Source organism: Schistocerca piceifrons, chromosome 3, assembly GCF_021461385.2.
Source record: "Schistocerca piceifrons isolate TAMUIC-IGC-003096 chromosome 3, iqSchPice1.1, whole genome shotgun sequence".
In the NCBI taxonomy this organism is placed as follows: Eukaryota; Metazoa; Arthropoda; class Insecta; order Orthoptera; family Acrididae; genus Schistocerca; species Schistocerca piceifrons.
In genome coordinates, this window is record NC_060140.1 from 948,644,818 (window position 1) to 948,667,288 (window position 22,471).

General features: G+C 42.8%; 1 protein-coding gene across 1 annotated transcript in view; it reads right to left on the bottom strand.

Annotated features, from left to right (window-relative positions):
- The window catches only part of LOC124789259 (solute carrier family 22 member 7-like), a 155,098-nt gene that overhangs the window by 12,705 nt on the left and 119,922 nt on the right, over positions 1 to 22,471 (bottom strand). The window contains exon 6 of the mRNA XM_047256556.1: positions 7,879 to 8,100. Coding sequence (XP_047112512.1) covers positions 7,879 to 8,100 — 222 coding nt within the window. The remainder of the gene's footprint in view (positions 1 to 7,878; positions 8,101 to 22,471) is intronic.

The following is a 22,471-nucleotide window of genomic DNA, read 5'->3' on the forward strand; positions in this document are numbered from 1 at the left end:
ACGTTCAGTTGCGTGTTGTAACAAACACTTCATTGCAGGGGCCCAAACAGCTGCAACATACATCGAGTTTCTACAGAATGATCTGCCAACGTTGCTCGAAAATGTCCCACTGGAAACGCGTCGACGTATGTGGTATCAGCATCATGGTGCACCTGCACATTCCGCAATTAACATTAGGCTGACCCTTGACAGGATGTTCGACGGGCGTTTCATAGGACGTGGAGGACGCATAAACTGGCCAGCCCGTTCTCCTGATCTTACACCTCTGGACTTCTTTCTGTGGGATACGTTAAAGGAGAATGTGTACCGTGATGTGCCTACAACCCGAGAGGATATGAAACAACGTATTGTGGAAGCCTGCGGCGACATTACACCAGATGTACTGCGACGTGTACGACATTCATTACGCCAGAGATTGCAACTGTGTGCAGCAAATGATGGCCACCACATTGAACATCTATTGGCCTGACATGTCGGGACACACTCTATTCCACTCCGTAATTGAAAACGGAAACCACGTGTGTACGTGTACCTCACCCCTCATGGTAATGTACATGTGCGTCAGTGAAAAAGACCAATAAAAAGGTGTTAGCATGTGGACGTAATGTGCTGTTCCAGTCTCTTCTGTACCTAAGGTCCATCACCGTTCCCTTTGGATCCCTACGTAATTCGGTGCTCTCCCATACACACGATCGAACAGCGGAGGAGTGGTACACAAGCGTCAACTTTAGGTTACAATATCTCCGGATGTAATTAACTTTTACAATGCAACGAATGGCACTGATTACGTATTTGTTTATATATTAAGATGTGCTAGCAAAACTAACGGGGTTCCATTTAAAAAAAACGTAGGTTTGTGTTAAAAACATACTTCCGTGCATTTTCTTATGGTTTGTATTAACCAATTACACTAGGCCCTCTCCTCACGTTCGGTCTGTGGAATCGATTCGTCAGTATTTGATGTGGTTTACGAAATACATCCAGCGGTAACATTAGGTGACTCACCCTGTATATAGGGCAGTCTCTCTCCCGCTCCTCCGTCAGGCGCCTCCTATGCACACTCATACCAGGCTGTTCATCCGAGATTTATTTCGTCATAAAATACGCCTGGAGAAATTGAAGAATCACAATATCAAAGATGCATAGCGTCGATTGAAGTAGTTGTCAGCAACCGATTATGAAAAGGAGTCTGTTGAGTCATGTGGTGCGAGCTGCCATGTGCTAGGTTGTGAGTCAAGTCAGGAAGTGAATGGGGCGTAACATCTAGTCGTGTATATCTGCAGGGTTCTACATCTACATGCACACTCTCTAAATCACACTTAAGTGCCCGGCAGAGAGTTCAGCGAACCACCTTTACAATAATTCTCTATTATTCCACTCTCGAAGAGCGCGTGGGAGAAACGAACAACTATATCTTTCCGTGTGAGCTCTGATTTACCTTATTTTACTATGATGATCGTTTCTCCCCTGTAGGTTGGCGTCAACGAACTATTTTCGCATTCAGATGAGAAAGTTGGTGATTGAAATTTCTTGAGAAGACCCCGCTGCAAAGAGAAACGTCTTTATTTTAATGATGTCAATCCGAATTACTGTATTACGTCCCTAACATTCTCTCCCATATTTCTCGATAATAAGAAACGTGCTACTCTTCCTTGAACTTTCTCGACATACTCCGTTAATTCCATCTGCAGCAGTACTTCACAACAGGGCCTACAAGCGTAGAGTAGGCAGTCTCTTTAGTGGACCTTTTGCATCTTCTAAGTGTTTTGCAATAAAGCATAGTCTTTGGTTCGTCTTCACCCGACATTTTCCATCTGTTATTTCCAGTTTAAGTTGTTCGTAATTGTAATTCTCAGGTATTTAGTTGAATTTACGGCCTTCAGAGTTGATTAATTTATTGTGGAACCCAAGTTTAACAGATTAATTTTACCACTCGTGTGGATGACCTCATACTTTTCATTATTTAAGGTCAGTCGGTAATTTTCGCACCATACAGATCTAAATCGTTTTGAAATGTGATTTGATCTTCTGATGGCTTTACCAGACGATAAACGACAGCATCATCTGCAAACAACCTAAGAGGGCTGCTCGGAGGACCTATAACACTACCTCGGGGAATGCCAGAAATCACTTCTGTTTTACTCGATGAATTTCCGTCAGTTATTACTAACTTTGACCTCTCGGACAGGAAATCACGAATCCAGGCACATAACTGAGACGATATTCCATAAGCACGCAGTTTCATTACAAGCCGCATGTGAGCTACTGTTTCAAAAGCCTTCTGGAAATCTAGAAATACGGAATCAACTTGAAATCCCTTGCCAATAGCACTCAACACATCGTGTGAGTAAAAGAGCTGCTGGGGTGCTTTTAGGTATGGAGGCACACTACCAAGGTTATAAAATGGATGAAGACATGTGCTCCCTCTCATTCGTTGCTCAGTCTAATCCCATTCCTTTCTCGTCCGTTTATCGTGGCTTATTAGTTCTTTATTAATATGAACACTGGCGTAACATAGTACAGCCATGCTACGAACAGCTTGCTCTAACCTCCATTACCTTGTCTGTCAGACTTGTACAGTTCAGCATTGCTATGAATTCTGTCATACCATGAGACTGTGGTATAGACGTTCGTCAGAGATAATCCACACACACCCGGCGTCGACGCTACGAGTTTCTGTCGCAAAACTGGTAAGCGTTACTGTTTATGCAGCTCCTATCAATGAATCTCAAGAATATCATGGCTACTTAGTTGCCTCTGTAAGTTGATTTCCCTCGAGTGCATTTCAAATACGAACCTGTTCTTTGTTTCCTACAAAAGCATGGTAGGCATCTTTGTCTGCTGTCATCTTTTCTTCCATTTCAAAATGCTACAGGCTGAAGGAATAGAACTTTAATACTTTTTCAGTTCAAATATTTTCCGGTGTGCAACAGGGTTATTTTCATTGACTACGCAGCATAGTGGTTTAGTGGCTCCCAAGTGGAAATACTGCCTCAAATTTAATTTGTGTTGAAGAATATATCTAAGTTAAGTTAAAATTCCCTTAACTGTTTGTTACCCATAACGGTGCTGCCTCTCCGAGTACTACAGCACGTTTTCCATAAACACACACAGTACGATGAGAAGTCCAAAGCTGCCACTGTCATGGCGACAGGAGAATTTTCTCTGGAGGTAAGAAATTACTTACCTGAAAGTCGGCAAAGGAGTGACAGTTAATGAAATACTAATCACACGAGTTATAGTTTGATTTTGAGGTGACTCATCGACCTGTTAAGGCCCATGAAAATTCCAATCGCCTGAGTCGGAAAATATGTATGGTACAATGTGCGAGTATCACTTTTGCAGAATGGCATAATGTGCAAGTTATTGATGTAGATAGCCAAGTATTCGTAACACAATCACAGTACCTTGGGCATGGAGGGTCATACATAAAGATATCAGTCTCGGACCTTGTATTGTGTTACCAGTCACGCGGTGAAATGATAAAAGAGGCACATGATAATGTGTTGACCGGGCACTGAGCCTGTAGAACGACAATGTGGCATAAGCCCAACAGTACTGGTGGTGGACACACAGACAACACGTGTTGCAGTACGTGAACAATAGAAAAAATGCTGAGTAATCACGTCATCATAACTACTGGGGGTACTCTGGTACCTTACATAGGGACAGCACACACTTTGAAGGCACACGAAGTTCTCAACATACGAGATAGTGTACAACTGCCAGATGCCATCACCATTTGAGCAAACCATTGGAGATAAAAACGGAGCATCAGTGCGTAATTTTGTGGAGACCCTACCAACACTGTGGCGCAAGTGGAAAAGGTACATTTGAGGGACCTAAAAGAGGAGGAGTGTTTGGTAGAACGAAATACCAAGTTACCCAAGTACCGTGTAGGACACTGGACGATGTTGACTATCTCTTACATCCCGGACAGGAAAACGAAAAAGAAATTTAGGCCCATTTCAAGGGCCAGCACCAAGGAAGAGTTCCAGCTCCCTACTCGCACCACAATCAAAAAAATGGTTCAAATGGCTCTGAGCACTATGAGACTCAATTCCTGTGGTCATCAGTCCCCTAGAACTTAGAACTACTTAAACCTAACTACCCTAAGGACATCACACACATCCATGCCCGATGCAGGATTCGAACCTGCGACCGTAGCGGTCTTTAACGGCTCGGCCACTCCGGCCGGCTGCGCACCACAATCGTCCACATTGGTCGTATTCGATTCCTTCAGGGCGCGCCACATTCTTTACCACCTGTACAGGTGTCGGTCTCTAACTGGAGGACGGTGAGATGGGAAGAGTAAGAAGGGGAACTGGCGTTACAAGGTGAGCGGGACACTCCCACTTCAGTGTATTCACTAAGATCGAGAAACAGACTGGCGTAAAGGAGGTAGGAGGGTGATAGGTGTTTCCCTTCTTTAGGTAACAATGGCGCCAAAGATGGCCGGAAGGAGTGTCGCGATACAGGTGATGCTACACGTCTGGAGTCACGGATGGATGGACGACCACGGAATCCCGGTAGCAAAATGGCGTCGTGGTAGATCACTAGTGAACATTGAAACAGACGTTGAGCGGCTGCACATTTTCTGTCAGTCACCACGGACCGTGGGAGATGCGTGCCAGCCTGTCTAACGGGTTCTGTTAGGAGTGCTTGTAACACTACAACCTGTTACCTCACGTACATTTCAGCTCCTTGATTTCTCGAGTTCATTACCGTTTTTGTAAATACATGTCTTGATGAATTTTGTTAGTAATTAGTGTTTATGAAAATGTAATGTATTTTAATAGGACAAGTAAGAATTAGAGAAAGCTTTTGACAATGTTGATTGGAATACTCTCTTTCCAATTCTGAAGGTGGCAGGGGTAAAATACAGAGAGCGAAACGATATTTACAATTTGTTCAGAAACCAGATGGCAGTTATAAGAGTCGAGGGGTATGAAAGGGAAGCAGTGGTTGGGAAGGGAGTGAGGCAGGGTTGAAGCCTATCCCCGATGTTATTCAACCTGTATATTGAGCAAGCAATAAAGAAAACAAAAGAAAAGTTCGGAGTAGGTATTAAAATCTATGGAGAAGAAATAAAAACTTTGAGGTTCGTCGATGACATTGTAATTCTGTCAGAGACAGCAAAGGACTTGGAAGAGCAGTTGAACGGAATGGACAGTGTCTTGAAAGGACGATATAAGATGAACATCAACAAAAGCAAAACGAGGTTAAGTCGGGTGATGCTGAGGGAATTAGACTAGGAAATGAGACACTTAAAGTAGTAAAGGAGTTTTGCTATTTGGGGAGCAAAATAACTGATGATGGTCGAAGTAGAGAGGCACTGGCAAGGAAAGCGTTTCTGAAGAAGAGAAATTTGTTAACATCGAGTATAGATTTAAACGTCAGGAAGTCGTTTCTGAAAGTATTTGTATGGAGTGTAGCCATGTATGGAAGTGAAACATGGACAATAAATAGTTTGGACAAGAAGAGAATAGAAGCTTTCGAAATGTGGTGCTACAGAAGAATGCTGAAGATTAGATGGGTAGATCACATAACTAATGAGGAGGTATCGAATAGAATTGGGGAGAAGAGGAGTTTGTGGCACAACTTGACTAGAAGAAGCGATCGGCTGGTAGGACATGTTCTGAGACATCGAGGGATCACCAATTTAGTATTGGAGGGCAGCGTGGAGGGTAAAAATCGTAGACAGAGACCAAGAGATGAATACACTAAGCAGATTCAGAAGGATGTAGGCTGCAGTAGGTACTGGGAGATGAAGAAGCTTGCACAGGATAGAGTAGCATGGAGAGCTGCATCAAACCAATCTCAGGACTGAAGACCACAACAACAACAAGAATTATTCATGTCAAATCATTGTAAATACGTTGGCCATGTCAGGGAAGTTTTTATTGTATAAAGCACACAGAATATCTTTTGTGTAAAATTTTGTTTAAAACTAAAATCGTTGGCGCGAGTGCACGCAGTCGCAGATGTGAAGGGAGAGAAGTAGTTGCGAAACATCTATAGTGCACAACAGATGTATGTGTTGAGGTGCAATTGCCAGAGTGTTTTGCATCGATAATGGTGTTGTAAAATGTGGCAGGGCAAATTATACGTGGGCGAGCAGGTATGTGGGCACAGTATATGGTCACAAAAAGATTTTGGAAGTAATGAGGAACATTGTGTGGGCCTAATTTATTCCAACTGCTCGATACTCAAGAAGAGCCTGTTGCCAATAATGGACCTCATAACAATCACTATTTCGCACCACAAGCAACGCATCGCAGAGTGAGATCCAGCAGTGGTTTGTAGCTGTGTAACAGGCATGCTAGCGTCTTAGTAACTTTTTGGAACATTATACTATGTTCAGTCAAAGAACGAACTTGTGGAGAGAAACTTCATTGACCTGAGTGGCCATTGGCGAAAAGTGACAATTGGCACTAAACAAAGAAAAGTGCGGGGTCATCCACATGGGTACTAAAAGAAATCCGATAAATTTTGGACATACGATAAATCACACAAATCTAAGGGCTGTCAATACGACTAAATACCTAGGAATGACAATTACGAGCAACTTAAATTGGAAAGAGCACATAGATAATATTGTGGGGAAGGCGAAACAAAGACTACGTTTTGTTGGCAGAACACTTAGAAGATGCGACAAAGCCACTAGAGAGACAGCCTACATTACACTTGTCCGTCCTCTGCTGGAATATACCTGCGTGGTATGGGATCCTTACGAGGTAGGATTGGCGGAGGACATGGAAAAAGTGCAAAGAAGGGCAGCCTGTTTCGTGTTATCGTGCAATAGGGGTGAGAGTGTCACTGATATGATATGCCAGTTGGGGTGGCAGTCACTAGTACAAAGGCGGTTTTCTTTGCGGCGAGATCTATTTACGAAATTTCGATCACAAACTTTCTCTTCCGAATGCGAAAATATTGTGTTGACACCTACCTACGTAGGGAGAAATGATCATCATAACAAAATAAGTGAAATCAGAGCTCGAACGGAAAGATTTAGGTGTTCCTTTTCCCACTCGCCATTCGAGAGTGGAATGGTAGAGAAGTAGTATGAAAATGGTTCGATGAACCCTCTGCCAGGCACTTAAGTGTGAATTGCAGAGTAACCATGTAGATTTAGATGTAGATGTAGATGTCATTAACCGTTACCAGGGTTCTTCCTTTCACCATAAAAGGTCATAAGTGAAAGTAACAGTCAGAAGGAGAGAACTTTAATTAAATTTACAGTTTATTTTCAACCGAGTGATTACTGTAATAAAAGACAGACGATAGTTGCTCATACAGTATTGCACAACTACTGCAGACAATCAGTTCAAATTAAAAGTGATTTTAATTGAAATTCAGTTTTTATGATAATAATATGCTGGCTCTCATGTAGTGAAAATAGCTTTAGAATTTTAAATTGTAGGCGATATTATGTGCACATGTCTACATAACTCTGGTAGTGAAAAATAGTTGTTGCGAGCAATGAAAGTTTTTACTGCATTTATTTGAAAAGCAATCAGCTGTATTGATTATTATAGGTGATCATTATGGTAACTAACACCATTGCATTCCAAATTAACGTCTTCGCTGTTCACATCACACGCCTCTTATACATGTAAGCTTGCCCCGCCTCTGCATTCCACCACCACATGTGCAGCACTGAAGTTAGAAGTTGTCATCCTGTGACACAACATAGTTTTGGTCATCTTTGACCCTGAGTAGATTGCAAGGAAATTAGGAAGGTTTCGTGTGTTTCATGACACTATAGTGCTTCTCTTGAAACAGGAAATTGGAGAGACTGCAGACAACGTGTGCCAGCCTTAAGCTCCTAGGTTCTACTAGAACAAAGACGCGACTTAAAGTTATTCTGTGAGTCACCTGGCAATGATGAGGAGTGTTGTGTTCCTGACGAGGTTAAAGCTGGAGAAGATGCCGAGGAAGCCCCTCCTGTCTGTCTTGCTCTTGCCCACGGTCTGGATCACCTGCAGGGCGAACGGGGGCACCGTGGAGCCGTTGGTGGCTGCTATGCGACGCACAACGGCCAGCGCCTCCTGCTCGCGACCCCTGCACGCCAGCCAGCGTGGAGACTCGGGGAACCAACTGCCACAAAAAACACCTGTAAGTACTAATAACAGTAGTAGTTGTAGTAGTAGTAGTGGAACATTTGTCCACTCATCAGTTTTACACCAATATTAGATGTGTCACCTTAGTACATAGAGAAAACACAGTGAAAACTTCATTTATATGTTCTGACATTTAAACCTTTACATTTCGAGCTTAAGAATAATTTATCCATTGTGTAAAATTCCTTTATTATGTTCATAGTCGAAAAAAAGTAAGCTCAATACGGAAACTAATGTTCCGTTATTTGTTCATACCTCATCATTAGACACACACACACACACACACACACACACACACACATATATATATATATATATATATATATATATATATATATATATATATATATATATATATACTCATTCACTGACAATTTTCATTGTACCTACGCACTTCAGTCTTTGTAACTCCGAAAGACTGAGTAGATATCCCTCAGTAACAAAATGCATGTTCACATCATGATGAAGCAGTGATAGGAACAACTGAATAAAAGGAATCGATTCAGTCTATTATTGGAAAACAATGCATTCCGTTTTGAGTGCGAATATTCCATCTTTTGGCCAGTGTTAAACGTTTATTGTTGGCTACAGTCTGGTCGTCACCGTTATTGCCATTCCGATGTTTGACTTTTATTGAGTGCCGTTAAGTAACTATTAGTTCGGCTTTGATGCATATTTACGAAGAGGCGTTTACTTAATAGTGAACATTGTGTTTGGATCACAATTGCGAAATTCTCAATGGCGTAAGGATGGAATAAACCATATTACTGGATAGAAAATGATCCTTGAGGCAAACACAATCGATTTAAAGTATTTGCACAGGATTCATACCCTGAATCTGTATTAATTAAAGCAATTCAAAGAAAATTAAGAAGTATTTCTCGCAAAAACAGGCTTCCAGCAAGTGACAGTATATGTTTCGAAAGCAAGGGATTACATCAATTTAAAAATTTTTATCTTACGTACTTTACGTTCACATCACCTTAGCATTTACCGAAAAAGGGTGATTGGTCATCGGTGCAAACCAGCGGAAACAGAGAGACAAAGTTTCAATAAATGTAAATAAAAAAGTGATTGTTCAATTCATTCAACGTAAATTTACCATGTACTGTCAGTCACTAACCATCCAAAACCAACCAAAAATCCATATTTAATGCCAATCAATAAATACCTTACTTTTCAAAATACTTCGTTTTTAGAAATATACTTGTCATTCAGCTTTCCTTCAAATAAGGTGCCTTATTTTTCTCCAAAGAGATTGGCGAAACTAGTCATGATTCATCTGTAACCGAGAAGACTGAATAAGTATGCAAATGAAACCTCTCAAACTCAGACACTGAGTAAGAACATAAATATGACTGAGGTAACCATCAGAGATTTGTGTCTGTCGGTTGTCTCATATTAAGTGAAACGACTCAAGCATGGAGAGTGAGTGAAAACAATGATGTAGCTGATACGGCCACAGAGACTAGTTTCATTTGGTTGTTTCATTCGATTGAAACAAGCAACTGAACAAGAAAACAATGCATGTACCAAATGAGAATTACCTCTAGCCCTGTACAAAATTATGTACTATTTGATTGAGAATTTAAAGCTCTATCAATGACAACACATAAAATTAAACTAACCCAAAAATTGCTATAAAAATTACTGTCAGAAAAAGTTCACCTCGTTTCTAACCAATAGAAAATACTTTAGAAGGAGAGACAGCAATGGTTGCATTTTTTTTTTTTGTTTTATTAAACGCAAAATCGATTTCGGTCACTTAGTGACCATCTTCAGTGCTGTATTATATAATTTAAATTGGTAGGCACTGGTGTCAACAAGCTTACAGCGATTTTGTGTTTAATAAAACAAAAAAATACGACCAATGCTGTCTCTCCTTCCAAGTATACCCATTATATGGTCGTGGTGCACAGGACACTCCATGGAGTCGCCAATCAAGAAAATACCTTATTACGTTTTCATCAAAAGCTCTTATGCTATCTCCTAGAAAATTTATTTTCGGACGAAAGAAGCTTAAGATTGTCGATTTTCGCACGGAATTGGAAAGATGATAGGATTTTGCTCTGCACACATTTTTCCGCAGTCCCTTGCTTATTGAAGCCAGTCATACTCACATTTAGTTTGGACTGGCTGTTGTAACATTTAGCGCCAAAATTATTCACGTGAATTTTTATAGCACCGGTTTCTTAACACTCAATTTTTTGTTAGTGCATACTTTAGATAAACAATGACAAAAATTTAAGATACGAGAAAACAGCAAGGTGTATGCTTTTGAGTAGTTTATTATTTGTTGCACGAATCATTCAGCTTGCGATGTACTAAGCTATCAAGTAAGTTTATCCGTGTATGCGGTCATTTCGTAAGTTTATATGAGTGATATGAACTATTTACATACTTTACAATCAGAAATTTCGGAAATTATTTGACTTGTTTTTATCATGTTTATGTTTGCTGCTATTTTGTGCACTGTATTAAGTATTTATGGTTATTTTTCAAATTTTTGCATTTACAATCTCATACATATGTGAATAAAATGTGTTTAACAATGTAGCCAAAAATAAAAAAACAATAAAGAAATTAAATAAAATTTAAAAAAATTTAAAAGTGTAAAGCAAAACAATGAAAATAATCAAAAGTACAAAAAAATAAAAACCAAACAAAAAACTCCTGTGGGATATGACCCTGATTTGGTGGGGGTGAGGTTTGTACTCTGAGGATACAGTGGTATATACTGTACATGCTCAATCATACCAGGCAGGTAACTGTAGCGGAACCAGTCTAACGATACCTAACCAAGTAACATGGTTCGGAAGACAAAAAAAAAAACTGTTCTGGCAATGGCTGACGATTTTTCTAGATTTTGGGCAGAGGATCGGGGACTTTGACCTATAAATTATGAGATTCAGGTGTGCCAACAACTTGCAACTAAGAGAAATGACTGCAGAGAACTGGAAAAGAGTATGGTGGTTGAAATTTTATTTTAATATGTAAGCTTATTTCGGCTTTATTTTTTCATCAGTACACGTCCTGACATTTCAGATGGTCAATTGTCAACTCTGAGTAAATCATTATTGCTGTCTGTAGTTGCTGGTAAAATTATTTTCGACAACGTTTTAAAGTGGTTCGATAACTTGCTGTTTCATGTTTATTATAATACGTTTTTTACTATGTGACAAATGTAGGAATTCAAGTTTGACAGCTAGTTGTTTACTCAAAGATATAAAGAAAAAGAGATGATTTCGTTGGGCAAGTAGGATTAACTCGTAAAGAAGATAAGCCTTCTTTTGCATCTCTAACTCTTCCTAGGACATATTCTCCTTTTTGTGATATGATAGGAGCATTTTTTTTCATTTTGGTAGAAAGTACACTACCAGAAATAAATTTATTACTACAGAAAAGACGACGTAAACGTCGATCCGATGACGGCATATGCCGCCTGGGGGACAGTATATGTAATGATAATGGTTTCAACGTCGTCCGCCAACAGACCGCATTGTGGCGTTTCTACCAGTGCGCCATCTGTGTCTACCCTTTAGTAGGGAATGCCCTCAGCCAGAAGGTTCACTGTGGTGCAAAAGTGTGAAGTGGACGGGCAACAATGCCACAGAGACGCATCTGTGCTTCCTTCAAGCTACTGAGCGATTTTGAAAGGGATCAAACTGTGGTCTTCCGAGTGGTGGGATGGTCCTTTCGGAGAATTGCCACACAAGTTGGGTGTGCTGCGTCAGTTGCGCAACGATGCTGGTATCTGTGGTCACGTGAACGTTATTACACCCGTTGATGAGGTTTTGTACATCCACACAGCACAGACGTCCTCCAGGGTCGTCATATTGTAAGGGCAGCAGTGGCAGATGGTACAGCTACCACAGCACAGATGAGAGGGCCTGGGAGCCACAAGTGTGAAGACGAACTGTCGCGAATCGGCTGTTATGGTTCAATTCTTTTATCTTAGCGGCTCGCGCATAGCCGCCCAGACGCGGGAGATTGCTGCGTTGCCAGTTGCACGCGCCAAGAGAAGCAGAGCCATAGTATAGTATAGTTCAGACTTACGTTTAGGGGGGAGCGCACAGTTTATGAAGTAAAGCCACCATGGCCGCATTAACCCTTTCGCTGCTACAGAGACGTGATCCCCGCATTCCACGCTGTGCGCGATTTTGCCATCACTGCACTGCTCGCCTGTGCAGACACACGGTGTTCCGACTGCTTTGACACACTTATCATTCGATTTCACAAAAACTGTTTGGCCCAAAAATTTTATTTTTACACATCTTCTTGACTGATACCTTCCCCTCATAAATGGCTTAATTTTGTTTCGATGTTCAACGCAGTTATTGTGCAGTATTGAATGTAGTAAACCATTGCACGAAATTTTGAAGAGTTTGCGGAGGTAAAAGCCCACAGCGTATACTTTCCGTATGGTTGATTTTATTTGCCACTGGAAATTTCAAAAAATTACATTCAAACGAATAAAATTCATGAAGTAAGATACCTCGATATTGTTTTTAAATAAAGAAAATATTAAGCACCAAACAAGGTTTGAACTCCCAACCTTCTGCTTAGCAGCCAAACACCTTAACCATTATGCTACACGCAAAATACCAACAAACACTCTTGGTATGACTATGAATTACCCACGTTTCGTCAAAGTACATCAGGAAATAAACAATTACCGCTGTTCTTTATTGCGAAAAAGCGGTTAGTGAGAATGAATTTCCTTGCTATCGCCTGAATTAGGAGGCTTATTGCTTGTTTGGTTTAATTAATTAATAGAATATGAAGCAATTGGTATGAAGAATGCTTTTTCCAAACATTCTTTCATAGAAAGTCTGCTATTAAGACATTGCTTTTGTTCAATTACTTTAAATAAAGTTTCTAAAACTGAAGACACTCGTCCATGCTCTGCACTGCACTCGAGCTCTGGCACCGTCGTTCTCTGTTCATTGGATGACTGTGTTTCGTGACGTCAGATGCGCAGAACGAACCTAAATTCGGCCGCCGTCGTAAACGACGCGCACTTTAGCAGTGGGACTGCAGACACACACAACTCCAGCCCGTCTTCCACTCGGCCCCTGGCATCGACGTGCACGGCTCGACTGGTACTGTCAAAGGTTCACTTTGAAGATGGAGTGGTGCGTCGCGGTTTCCAGAGATGAATGTAGATCTTGCCAGCACGCAAGTGATTTGCATTCGTCCAAGACAGACTGGCACCATCCCAGGGCTTATGGTCTGCGCTGCAATAACCTACAACTCACATTCACCTTTGGTGTTTATGCTGGGGATGTTAACCAGCGATCGTTTTTGGAGAATGTTGTTAGACCCATTCTTCTGCCGTTTTTGCAACAGGAAGGCGATGCTTTTCCAAGAGGATAATGCTCGGTCACTTACTGCCAGCGAAACTCCATGCGCTCTGCAAGGCATGCGGCAACTTCTCTGGCCAGCACTATCTCTGGACTTACTTCTGATGGGCACGTGTGGCGTAAGAGAAGAAAAGAAGTGACTCGTCAGCCGACAACTCTTACAGAAGTGCGTGAACAGGTCGAGCAGGCGTGGCATAACGTATCCCAGGACAGTATTCACCATCTGTACGATCGACTGGATGCCGAGTCAGCGCGTGCATTGCCGCCTGCGGAAGCTGCACCACATACTAATATCGGTGCTTCAGCATAGGCCGGTACCTGGTACATCAGAACCGTTTTGCTGCTGATCTGTAAATGTAATAGTTTCATGGTCTGCATATGCACTGTTGCAACAATGAATCTTGGGTGACTTGGAAATCTCTAAAAGGATGTACTATTTTGTTCCAGCAGTGTACATTGTAGAGTGAAGTAGGTATTTATTATTAATTTAAGTTATACGAGGGTATTTCGGAATGTAAAGATACACCGTACGCCAGAGGAACAGAAGAGTTTTGGCGAGCAAATTGGCAACACTGGTGTTAACCTTGAACCGTTAGCTTTCTCCTCGCGGTCGTTCGGCAGTTGAACGTTGCTTCTGGTTGGAGTAGGTCGTGTTTAAAATGGCTGGCGTTACTTCTTGACGTAATCGCCCTGCAGACGTACACATTTTTCACAACGCTGACGCCATGATTCCATGGCAGCGGCGAAGGCTTCTTTAGGAGTCTGTTTTGACCACTGGAAAATTGCTGAGGCAATAGCAGCACGGCTGGTGAATGTGCAGCCACGGACAGTGTCTTTCATTGTTGGAAAAAGCCAAAAGTCACTAGGAGCCAGGTCAGGTGAGTAGGGAGCATGAGGAATCACTTCAAAGTTGTTATCATGAAGAAACTGTTGCGTAACATTAGCTCGATGTGCGGGTGCGTTGTCTTGGTGAAACAGCACACGCGCAGCCCTTCCCAGACGTTTTTGTTGCAGTGCAGGAAGGAATTTGTTCTTCAAAAAAATTTCGTAGGATGCACCTGTTACTGTAGTGCCCTTTGGAACGCAATGGGTAAGGATTACGCCCTCGCTGTAACTGAACATGGACACCATCATTTTTTCAGCACTGGCGGTTACCCGAAATTTTTTTGGTGGCGGTGAATCTGTGTGCTTCCATTGAGGTGACTGGCGATTTGTTTCTGGATTGAAAAATGGCATCCACGTCTCATCCATTGTCGCAACCGACGAAAAGAAAGTCCCATTCATGCTGTCATTGTGCGTCAACATTGCTTGGCAACACGCCACACAGGCAGCCGTGTGGTCGTCCGTCAGCATTTGTGGCAACCACCTGGATGACTCTTTTCGCATTTTCAGGTCGTCATGCAGGATTGTGTGCACAGAACCCACAGAAATGCCAACTCTGGAGGCGATCTGTTCAACAGTCATTCGGCGATCCCCCAAAACAATTCTCTCCACTTTCTCGATCGTGTCGTCAGACCGGCTTGTGCGAGCCTGAGGTTGTTTCGGTTTGTTGTCACATGATGTTCTGCCTTCATTAAACTGTCGCACCCACGAACACACTTTCGACACATCCATAACTCCATCACCACATATCTCCTTCAACTGTCGATGAATTTCAATTGGTTTCACACCACGCAAATTCAGAAAACGAATTATTGCATGCTGTTCAAGTAAGGAAAATGTCGCCATTTTAAGTACACTCCTGGAAATTGAAATAAGAACACAGTGAATTCATTGTCCCAGGAAGGGGAAACTTTATTGACACATTCCTGGGGTCAGATACATCACATGATCACACTGACAGAACCACAGGCACATAGACACAGGCAACAGAGCATGCACAATGTCGGCACTAGTACAGTGTATATCCACCTTTCGCAGCAATGCAGGCTGCTATTGTCCCATGGAGACGGTCGTAGAGATGCTGGATGTAGTCCTGTGGAACGGCTTGCCATGCCATTTCCACCTGGCGCCTCAGTTGGACCAGCGTTCGTGCTGGACGTGCAGACCGCGTGAGACGACGCTTCATCCAGTCCCAAACATGCTCAATGGGGGACAGATCCGGAGATCTTGCTGGCCAGGGTAGTTGACTTACACCTTCTAGAGCACGTTGGGTGGCACGGGATACATGCGGACGTGCATTGTCCTGTTGGAACAGCAAGTTCCCTTGCCGGTCTAGGAATGGTAGAACGATGGGTTCGATGACGGTTTGGATGTACCGTGCACTATTCAGTGTCCCCTCGACGATCACCAGTGGTGTACGGCCAGTGTAGGGGATCGCTCCCCACACCATGATGCCGGGTGTTGGCCCTGTGTGCCTCGGTCGTATGCAGTCCTGATTGTGGCGCTCACCTGCACGGCGCCAAACACGCATACGACCATCATTGGCACCAAGGCAGAAGCGACTCTCATCGCTGAAGACGACACGTCTCCATTCGTCCCTCCATTCACGCCTGTCGCGACACCACTGGAGGCGGGCTGCACGATGTTGGGGCGTGAGCGGAAGACGGCTTAACGGTGTGCGGGACCGTAGCCCAGCTTCATGGAGACGGTTGCGAATGGTCCTCGCCGATACCCCAGGAGCAACAGTGTCCCTAATTTGCTGGGAAGTGGCGGTGCGGTCCCCTACGGCACTGCGCAGGGTCCTACGCTCTTGGCGTGCATCCGTGCGTCGCTGCGGTCCGGTCCCAGGTCGACGGGCACGTGCACCTTCCGCCGACCATTGGCGACAACATCGATGTACTGTGGAGACCTCACGCCCCACGTGTTGAGCAATTCGGCGGTCCGTCCACCCGGCCTCCCGCATGCCCACTATACGCCCTCGCTCAAAGTCTGTCAACTGCACATACGGTTCACGTCCACACTGTCGCGGCATGGTACCAGTGTTAAAGACTGCGATGGAGCTCCGTATGCCATGGCAAACTGGCTGACACTGACGGCGGCGGTGCACAAATGCTGCGCAGCTAGCGCCATTCGACGGCCAACACCGCGGTTCCTGGTGTGTCCGCTGTGCCGTGCGTGTGATCATTGCTTGTACAGCCCTCTCGCAGTGTCCGGAGCAAGTATGGTGGGTCTGGCACCGGTGTCAATGTGTTCTTTTTTCCATTTCCAGGAGTGTAGTTTAAGATAGATATTTCGTCTGTCATACGGACAGAAGAGTGACAGAGCCGATGGAGAAAAGGCCATCAAAGACAGCAGAAGAGAGCTGACTAAACTTGAGAAATCAGAATCTACACCTGTCAGGGCCAATATAAACAACAGCACTTAATATAGCGCCGCGTGCCATTACTGCTGGAAACCTTATCGGTAAACGTCCCGTTTGGAACTGGCCTGTGGAACAAACACTTATTCGTAGGGCCACACACTGGGGTCAGACACCCGCTCGTTTGGACACAGCCTACCGAGGTGGCTGGAATCTGATGGCTCGCTGAACCAGTAAGCAACGCCACATCCGCAACCCGCCAGGACGGAGTAAGTTGTTCTCGATGGTGAGTATTCATCGGAGGAGAGGGTATCATCTGGAGTGCCCCAGGGAAGTGTGGTGGGTTCGCTGTTGTTTTCTATCTACATAAATGATCTTTTGGATAGGTGGATAGCAATGTGCGGCTGTTTGCTGATGATGCTGTGGTGTACAGGAAGGAGTCGTCGTTGAGTGAAACCCAGCTCGCGCTATTCGTCCACGAGACTCAGACGGCCATAGACACGGGTTCCCGGGTAGATGCCATGTTTCTTGACTTCCGCAAGGCGTTCGATACAGTTCCCCAAAGTCGTTTAATGAACAAAGTAAGAGCATATGGACTATCAGACCAATTGTGTGATTGGATTAAAGAGTTCCTAGATAACAGAACGCAGCATGTCATTCTCAATGGAGAGAAGTCTTCCGAAGTAAGAGTGATTTCAGGTGTGCCGCAGGGGAGTGTCGTAGGACCGTTGCATTCACAATATACATCAGTGACCATGTGGATGACATCGGAAGTCCACTGAGGCATTTTGCGGATGATGCTGTGGTATATCGAGAGGTTGTAACAATGGAAAATTGTACTGAAATGCAGGAGGGTCTGCAGCGTATTGACGCATGGTGCAGAGAATGGCAATTGAATCTCAATGTAGACAAGTGTAATGTGCTGCGAATACATAGAAAGAAAGATCCCATGTCATTTAGCTACAATATAGCAGGTCAGCAACTGGAGGCAGTTAATTCCGTAAATTATCTGGGAGTACGCATTAGGAGTGATTTAAAATGGAAAGATCATATGAAGTTGATCGTCGGTAAAGCAGATGCCAGACTGAGATTCATTGGAAGAATCCTAAGGAAATGCAATCCGAAAACAAAAGAAGTAGGTTACAGTACGCTTGTTCGCCCACTGCTTGAATACTGCTCAGCAGTGTGGGATCCATACTAGATAGGGTTGATAGAAGACGTAGAGAAGATCCAACGGAGAGCAGCGCGCTTCGTTACAGGATCATTTAGTAATCACGAAAGCTTTACGGAGATGATAGATAAACTCCAGTGGAAGACTCAGTAGGAAAGACGCTCAGTAGCTCGGTACGGGCTTTTGTTGAATTTTCGAGAACATACCTTCTCCGAGGAGTCAAGTAGTATATTGCTCCCTCCTAAGTGTATCTCGAGAAGAGACCATGAGGATAAAAACAAAGAGATCAGAGCCCACACAGAGGCTTACCGGCAATTTTTCTTTCCACGAACAATACGAGACTGGAATAGAAGGGAGAGCCGATAGAGGTACTCAAAGTACTCACCGCCACACACCGTCAGGTGGCTTGCGAAGTATGGATGTAGATGTAGATGTCGATGTAGATGTAGATGAGTGACTGTAGGAGGATACAAGAAGACTTGGACAGGATTTGTGATTGGTGTAAAGAATGGCAGGTAACTCTAAATATAGATAAATGTAAATTAATGCAGATGAATAGGAAAAAGAATCCCGTGATTTTTGAATAATCCATTAGTAGTGTAGCGCTTGACACAGTCACGTCGATTAAATATTTGGGCGTAACATTGCAGAGCGATATGAAGCGGGACAAGCACGTAATGGTAGTTGTGGGGAAGGCGGATAGTCGTCTTCGGTTCATTGGTAGAATTGTGGGAAGATGTGGTTCATCTGTAAAGGAGACCGCTTATAAAACACTAATACGACCTATTCTTGAGTACTGCTCGAGCGTTTGGGATCCCTATCAGGTCGGATTGAGGGACGACATAGAAGCAATTCAAAGGCGGGCTGCTAGATTTGTTACTGGTAGGTTTGATCATCGCGCGAGTGTTACGGAAATGCTTCAGGAACTCGGGTGGGAGTCTCTAGAGGAAAGGAGGCGTTCTGTTCGTGAACCGCTGCTGAGGAAATTTAGAGAACCAGCACTTGAGGCTGACAGCAGTACAATTTTACTGCCGCCAAGTTACATTTCGCGGAAAGACCACAAAGATAAGATAAGAGAGATTAGGGCTCGTACAGAGGCATATAGGCAGTCATTTTTCCCTCGTTCTGTTTGGGAGTGGAACAGGGAGAGAAGATGCTAGTTGTGGTACGAGGTACCCTCCGCCACGCATCGTATGGAGGATTGCGGAGTATGTATGTAGATGTAGATGTAGGTGCAGAATACTCTTTCAGGGCAGTTTTGGCCCATCAAACAAAACTTCGCAATTGTTGCCTAGGCACCTCACGTCTACATCAGACATACGGTATTTGAAATCATATAGACTAAGTAGTGTGACGTGTTTTCGGTCACACTGCTATCTATAATGTAAATATTTCTTTTAAAATATAATTAAATGGTTTTTACTCATTACAAACTGTGAAATATTTACAAAATGTTAATATTTTGTGTTTCATATTGAAAGAACAGGGGCCGGAGTGACACCTTCAACGAAGATCAGCGACTGCTGGAAGATTCCATTTTCCACCATTATTAACGTAATTGTAAAAATGAAAATATGAAAAAGATGTATAATTAAACTACTACAACGTTGGGTTGACATTTTTATTTCGTCCTAATATCTTATTTGTCGTATGACCCAACATGGATCACGACAGCAATACGTTGTGTGTGACTGAGTTGATAATACTGCAAATATGAAAACAAATATTTTATCTTGGAAATGTGAAGAAGTGAAATGGTGTGAAAAACTTATTTTTCCAAATTTCCTGTTTTGGTCTTGTACAAAAGTAAAACGCAAAAAGTGAAATAACGGTGTTTTAAGTTACTTAGTGAGATACATAAAGTATGATACATAAAACCAAAGACCATAAGGTAAGGCTTGTCGTCTACTTATTAAGGAAATATCTGAAACATAAAATGCTTGACAAAGATTAAAATATTCTAAATTTTGTTTAAAGAAATGAAAGGTCACGTATCTGTGCTGACTGAATCAGAGATTACAAATTATCAATTTAAATTGAACAACGTCTCTGGGATTGATTATAAAACACATCACTGGTCGACGCTGTAGTACCGAAAAGAAACCATTATTCTGAGGCTTTTTCTTACATCGCCGTTGTTCTTGTGGTCTTCAGCCCTGAGACTGGTTTGATACAACTCTCCATGCTACCCTATGCTGTGCAAGATTCTTCATCTCCCAGTACCTACTGCAGCCTATATCCTTCTGAATCTGCTTAGTGTATTCATCTCTTGGTCTCCCTCTACGATTTTTACCCTCCACGCTGCCCTCCAATACTAAATTGGTGATCCCTCGATGTCTCAGAACATGTCCTACCAACCGATCCCTTCTTCTAGTCAAGTTGTGCCACAAGCTCCTTTTCTCCCCAATTCTATTCAATACCTCCTCATTAGTTATGTGATCCACCCATCTAATCTTCATCATTCTTCTTGTCTAAACTACTTATCGTCCACGTTTCACTTCCATAGATGGCTACACTCCATACAAATACTTTCAGAAACGACTTCCTCACACTTACATCTATACTCGATGTTAACAAATTTTTCTTCTTCAGAAACGTTTTCCTTGCCATTGTCAGTCTACATTTTATATCCTCTCTACTTCGACAATCATCAGTTATTTTGCTCCCCGAATAGCAAAACTCCTTTACTACTTTAAGTACCTCATTTCCTAATCTAATTCCCTCAGCATCACCCGACTTAATTCGACTAAATTCCATTATCCTCGTTTTGCTTTAGTTGATGTTCATCTTGTACCCTCCTTTCAAGACACTGTCATTCCGTTCAACTGCTCTTCCAAGTCCTTTGCTGTCTCTGACAGAATTACAATATAATCGGCGAACCTCAAAGTTTTTATTTATTTTCTATGGATTTTAATACCTACTCCGAACTTTTCTTTTGTTTCCTTTACTGCTTGCTCAATATACAGATTGAATAACATCGGGGATAGCCTACAACCCTGTCTCACTCCCTTCCCAACCACTGCTTCCCTTTCATACCCCTCGAGTCTGCCATCTGCTTTCTGTACAAATTGTAAATAGCCTTTCGCTCCCTGTATTTATCCCTTCCACCTTCAGAATTTGAAAGAGAGTATTCCAATCAACATTGTCAAAAGCTTTCTCTAAGTCTACAAATGCTAGAAACGTAGGTGTGCCTTTCCTTAATCTATTTTCTAAGATAAGTCGTAGGGTCAGTATTGCCCCACGTGTTCCAACATTTCTACGGAATCCAAACTGATCTTCCCCGAGGTCGGCTTCTATCAGTTTTTCCATTCGTCTGTAAAGAATTTGCGTTAGTATTTTGCAGCTGTGACTTATGATACATCGCCGTACATATTGCGAAACTGTTTGAATTCGAATAACAAATATTTTCGGCAAGCAACCGCTAACAAAGAGATATTATACACACTCTATATACGGCTATGTAACCAAATGTATCTGCAAGAGACATGATGTTTACAACTAACCAGCATACAGTCACGTAAAACGAAGCGTATCCTGTTAATAATCAAGTAACCTATCCCAGGAAAGAAATTGGTCCAGATGGCATTCATAACCCAGCTCATTCATGTATGATTAGAATATTTTACAAACATCAAGAATGCTGTCCTCAAACATTACAGTTTCCTTGCGCACTGGAATGTGGCCAAGGTCCTGATGTTCAGGAAAGCAGGAAAATACAACTCTCTCCCACAAAATTACTCACTCATCATCCAGCTGAGCCCTTCCAGCAGTGTTGTTGAGTAAATAATTCAGGAGCGCCTCACATGGCAGTGCATCAACAACGAAGTGCTGAGCCCAGCGGAATTCCAATTCCAGAATCACCACGCCACAACACAATTTCTCCGTGTAGTAGTACGCATAACACACGACAACGACAAAAGAAGGACTAGAAGCATTGTTTTCCTAGACCGCCGAATGTATTTGGCAAACAGCTTCATATGCAAATTGAACGGCGCTAGAATTCCGCTCGCTTTCATAGGTGTCATGCACTCATGTCTCGCTGACAGAAGTTTCCAGAGATTCGAGGTAAACAGCCAATACTGCATGGTAAACAGGCGGGAGCACCTCGACGAAGTATACTGGAATCCCACGTGTTAAGCCTCCACGACCACGTGATGGTAGCCATACACACCGATGACGTAACTATCCTGGCACAGTACTAGACATTACCAAACATCATCTCAGCCTACAGACAGCATTGAAAACTCTCAGGCTTTGGTTGGAGAAATGATGAGTTTAGTAAGTGGAAGTTAATTATATTCACAAGCAGATCGTTCCCCCTCCCCCCCCCCTCCAATCCTCCCCTCTGCACAAGCACAGACAGTGTAGATAAATTACGTTAGACACATATAGGGTGTCCAGAAAAGGGCTCCCTGATTTCAAAATTAAATATCTCGAAAACAAGGATCGATAGAGGAATGCAGTAAACGGTGTGTTTATTGTGAAAGCTGTAAGAAGTTTATACAGCAGTTTGAAATAATAGTTACAAAAGCTGCTAACAGATGGCGCTGTACGCTGTACAGCTCATATCAGC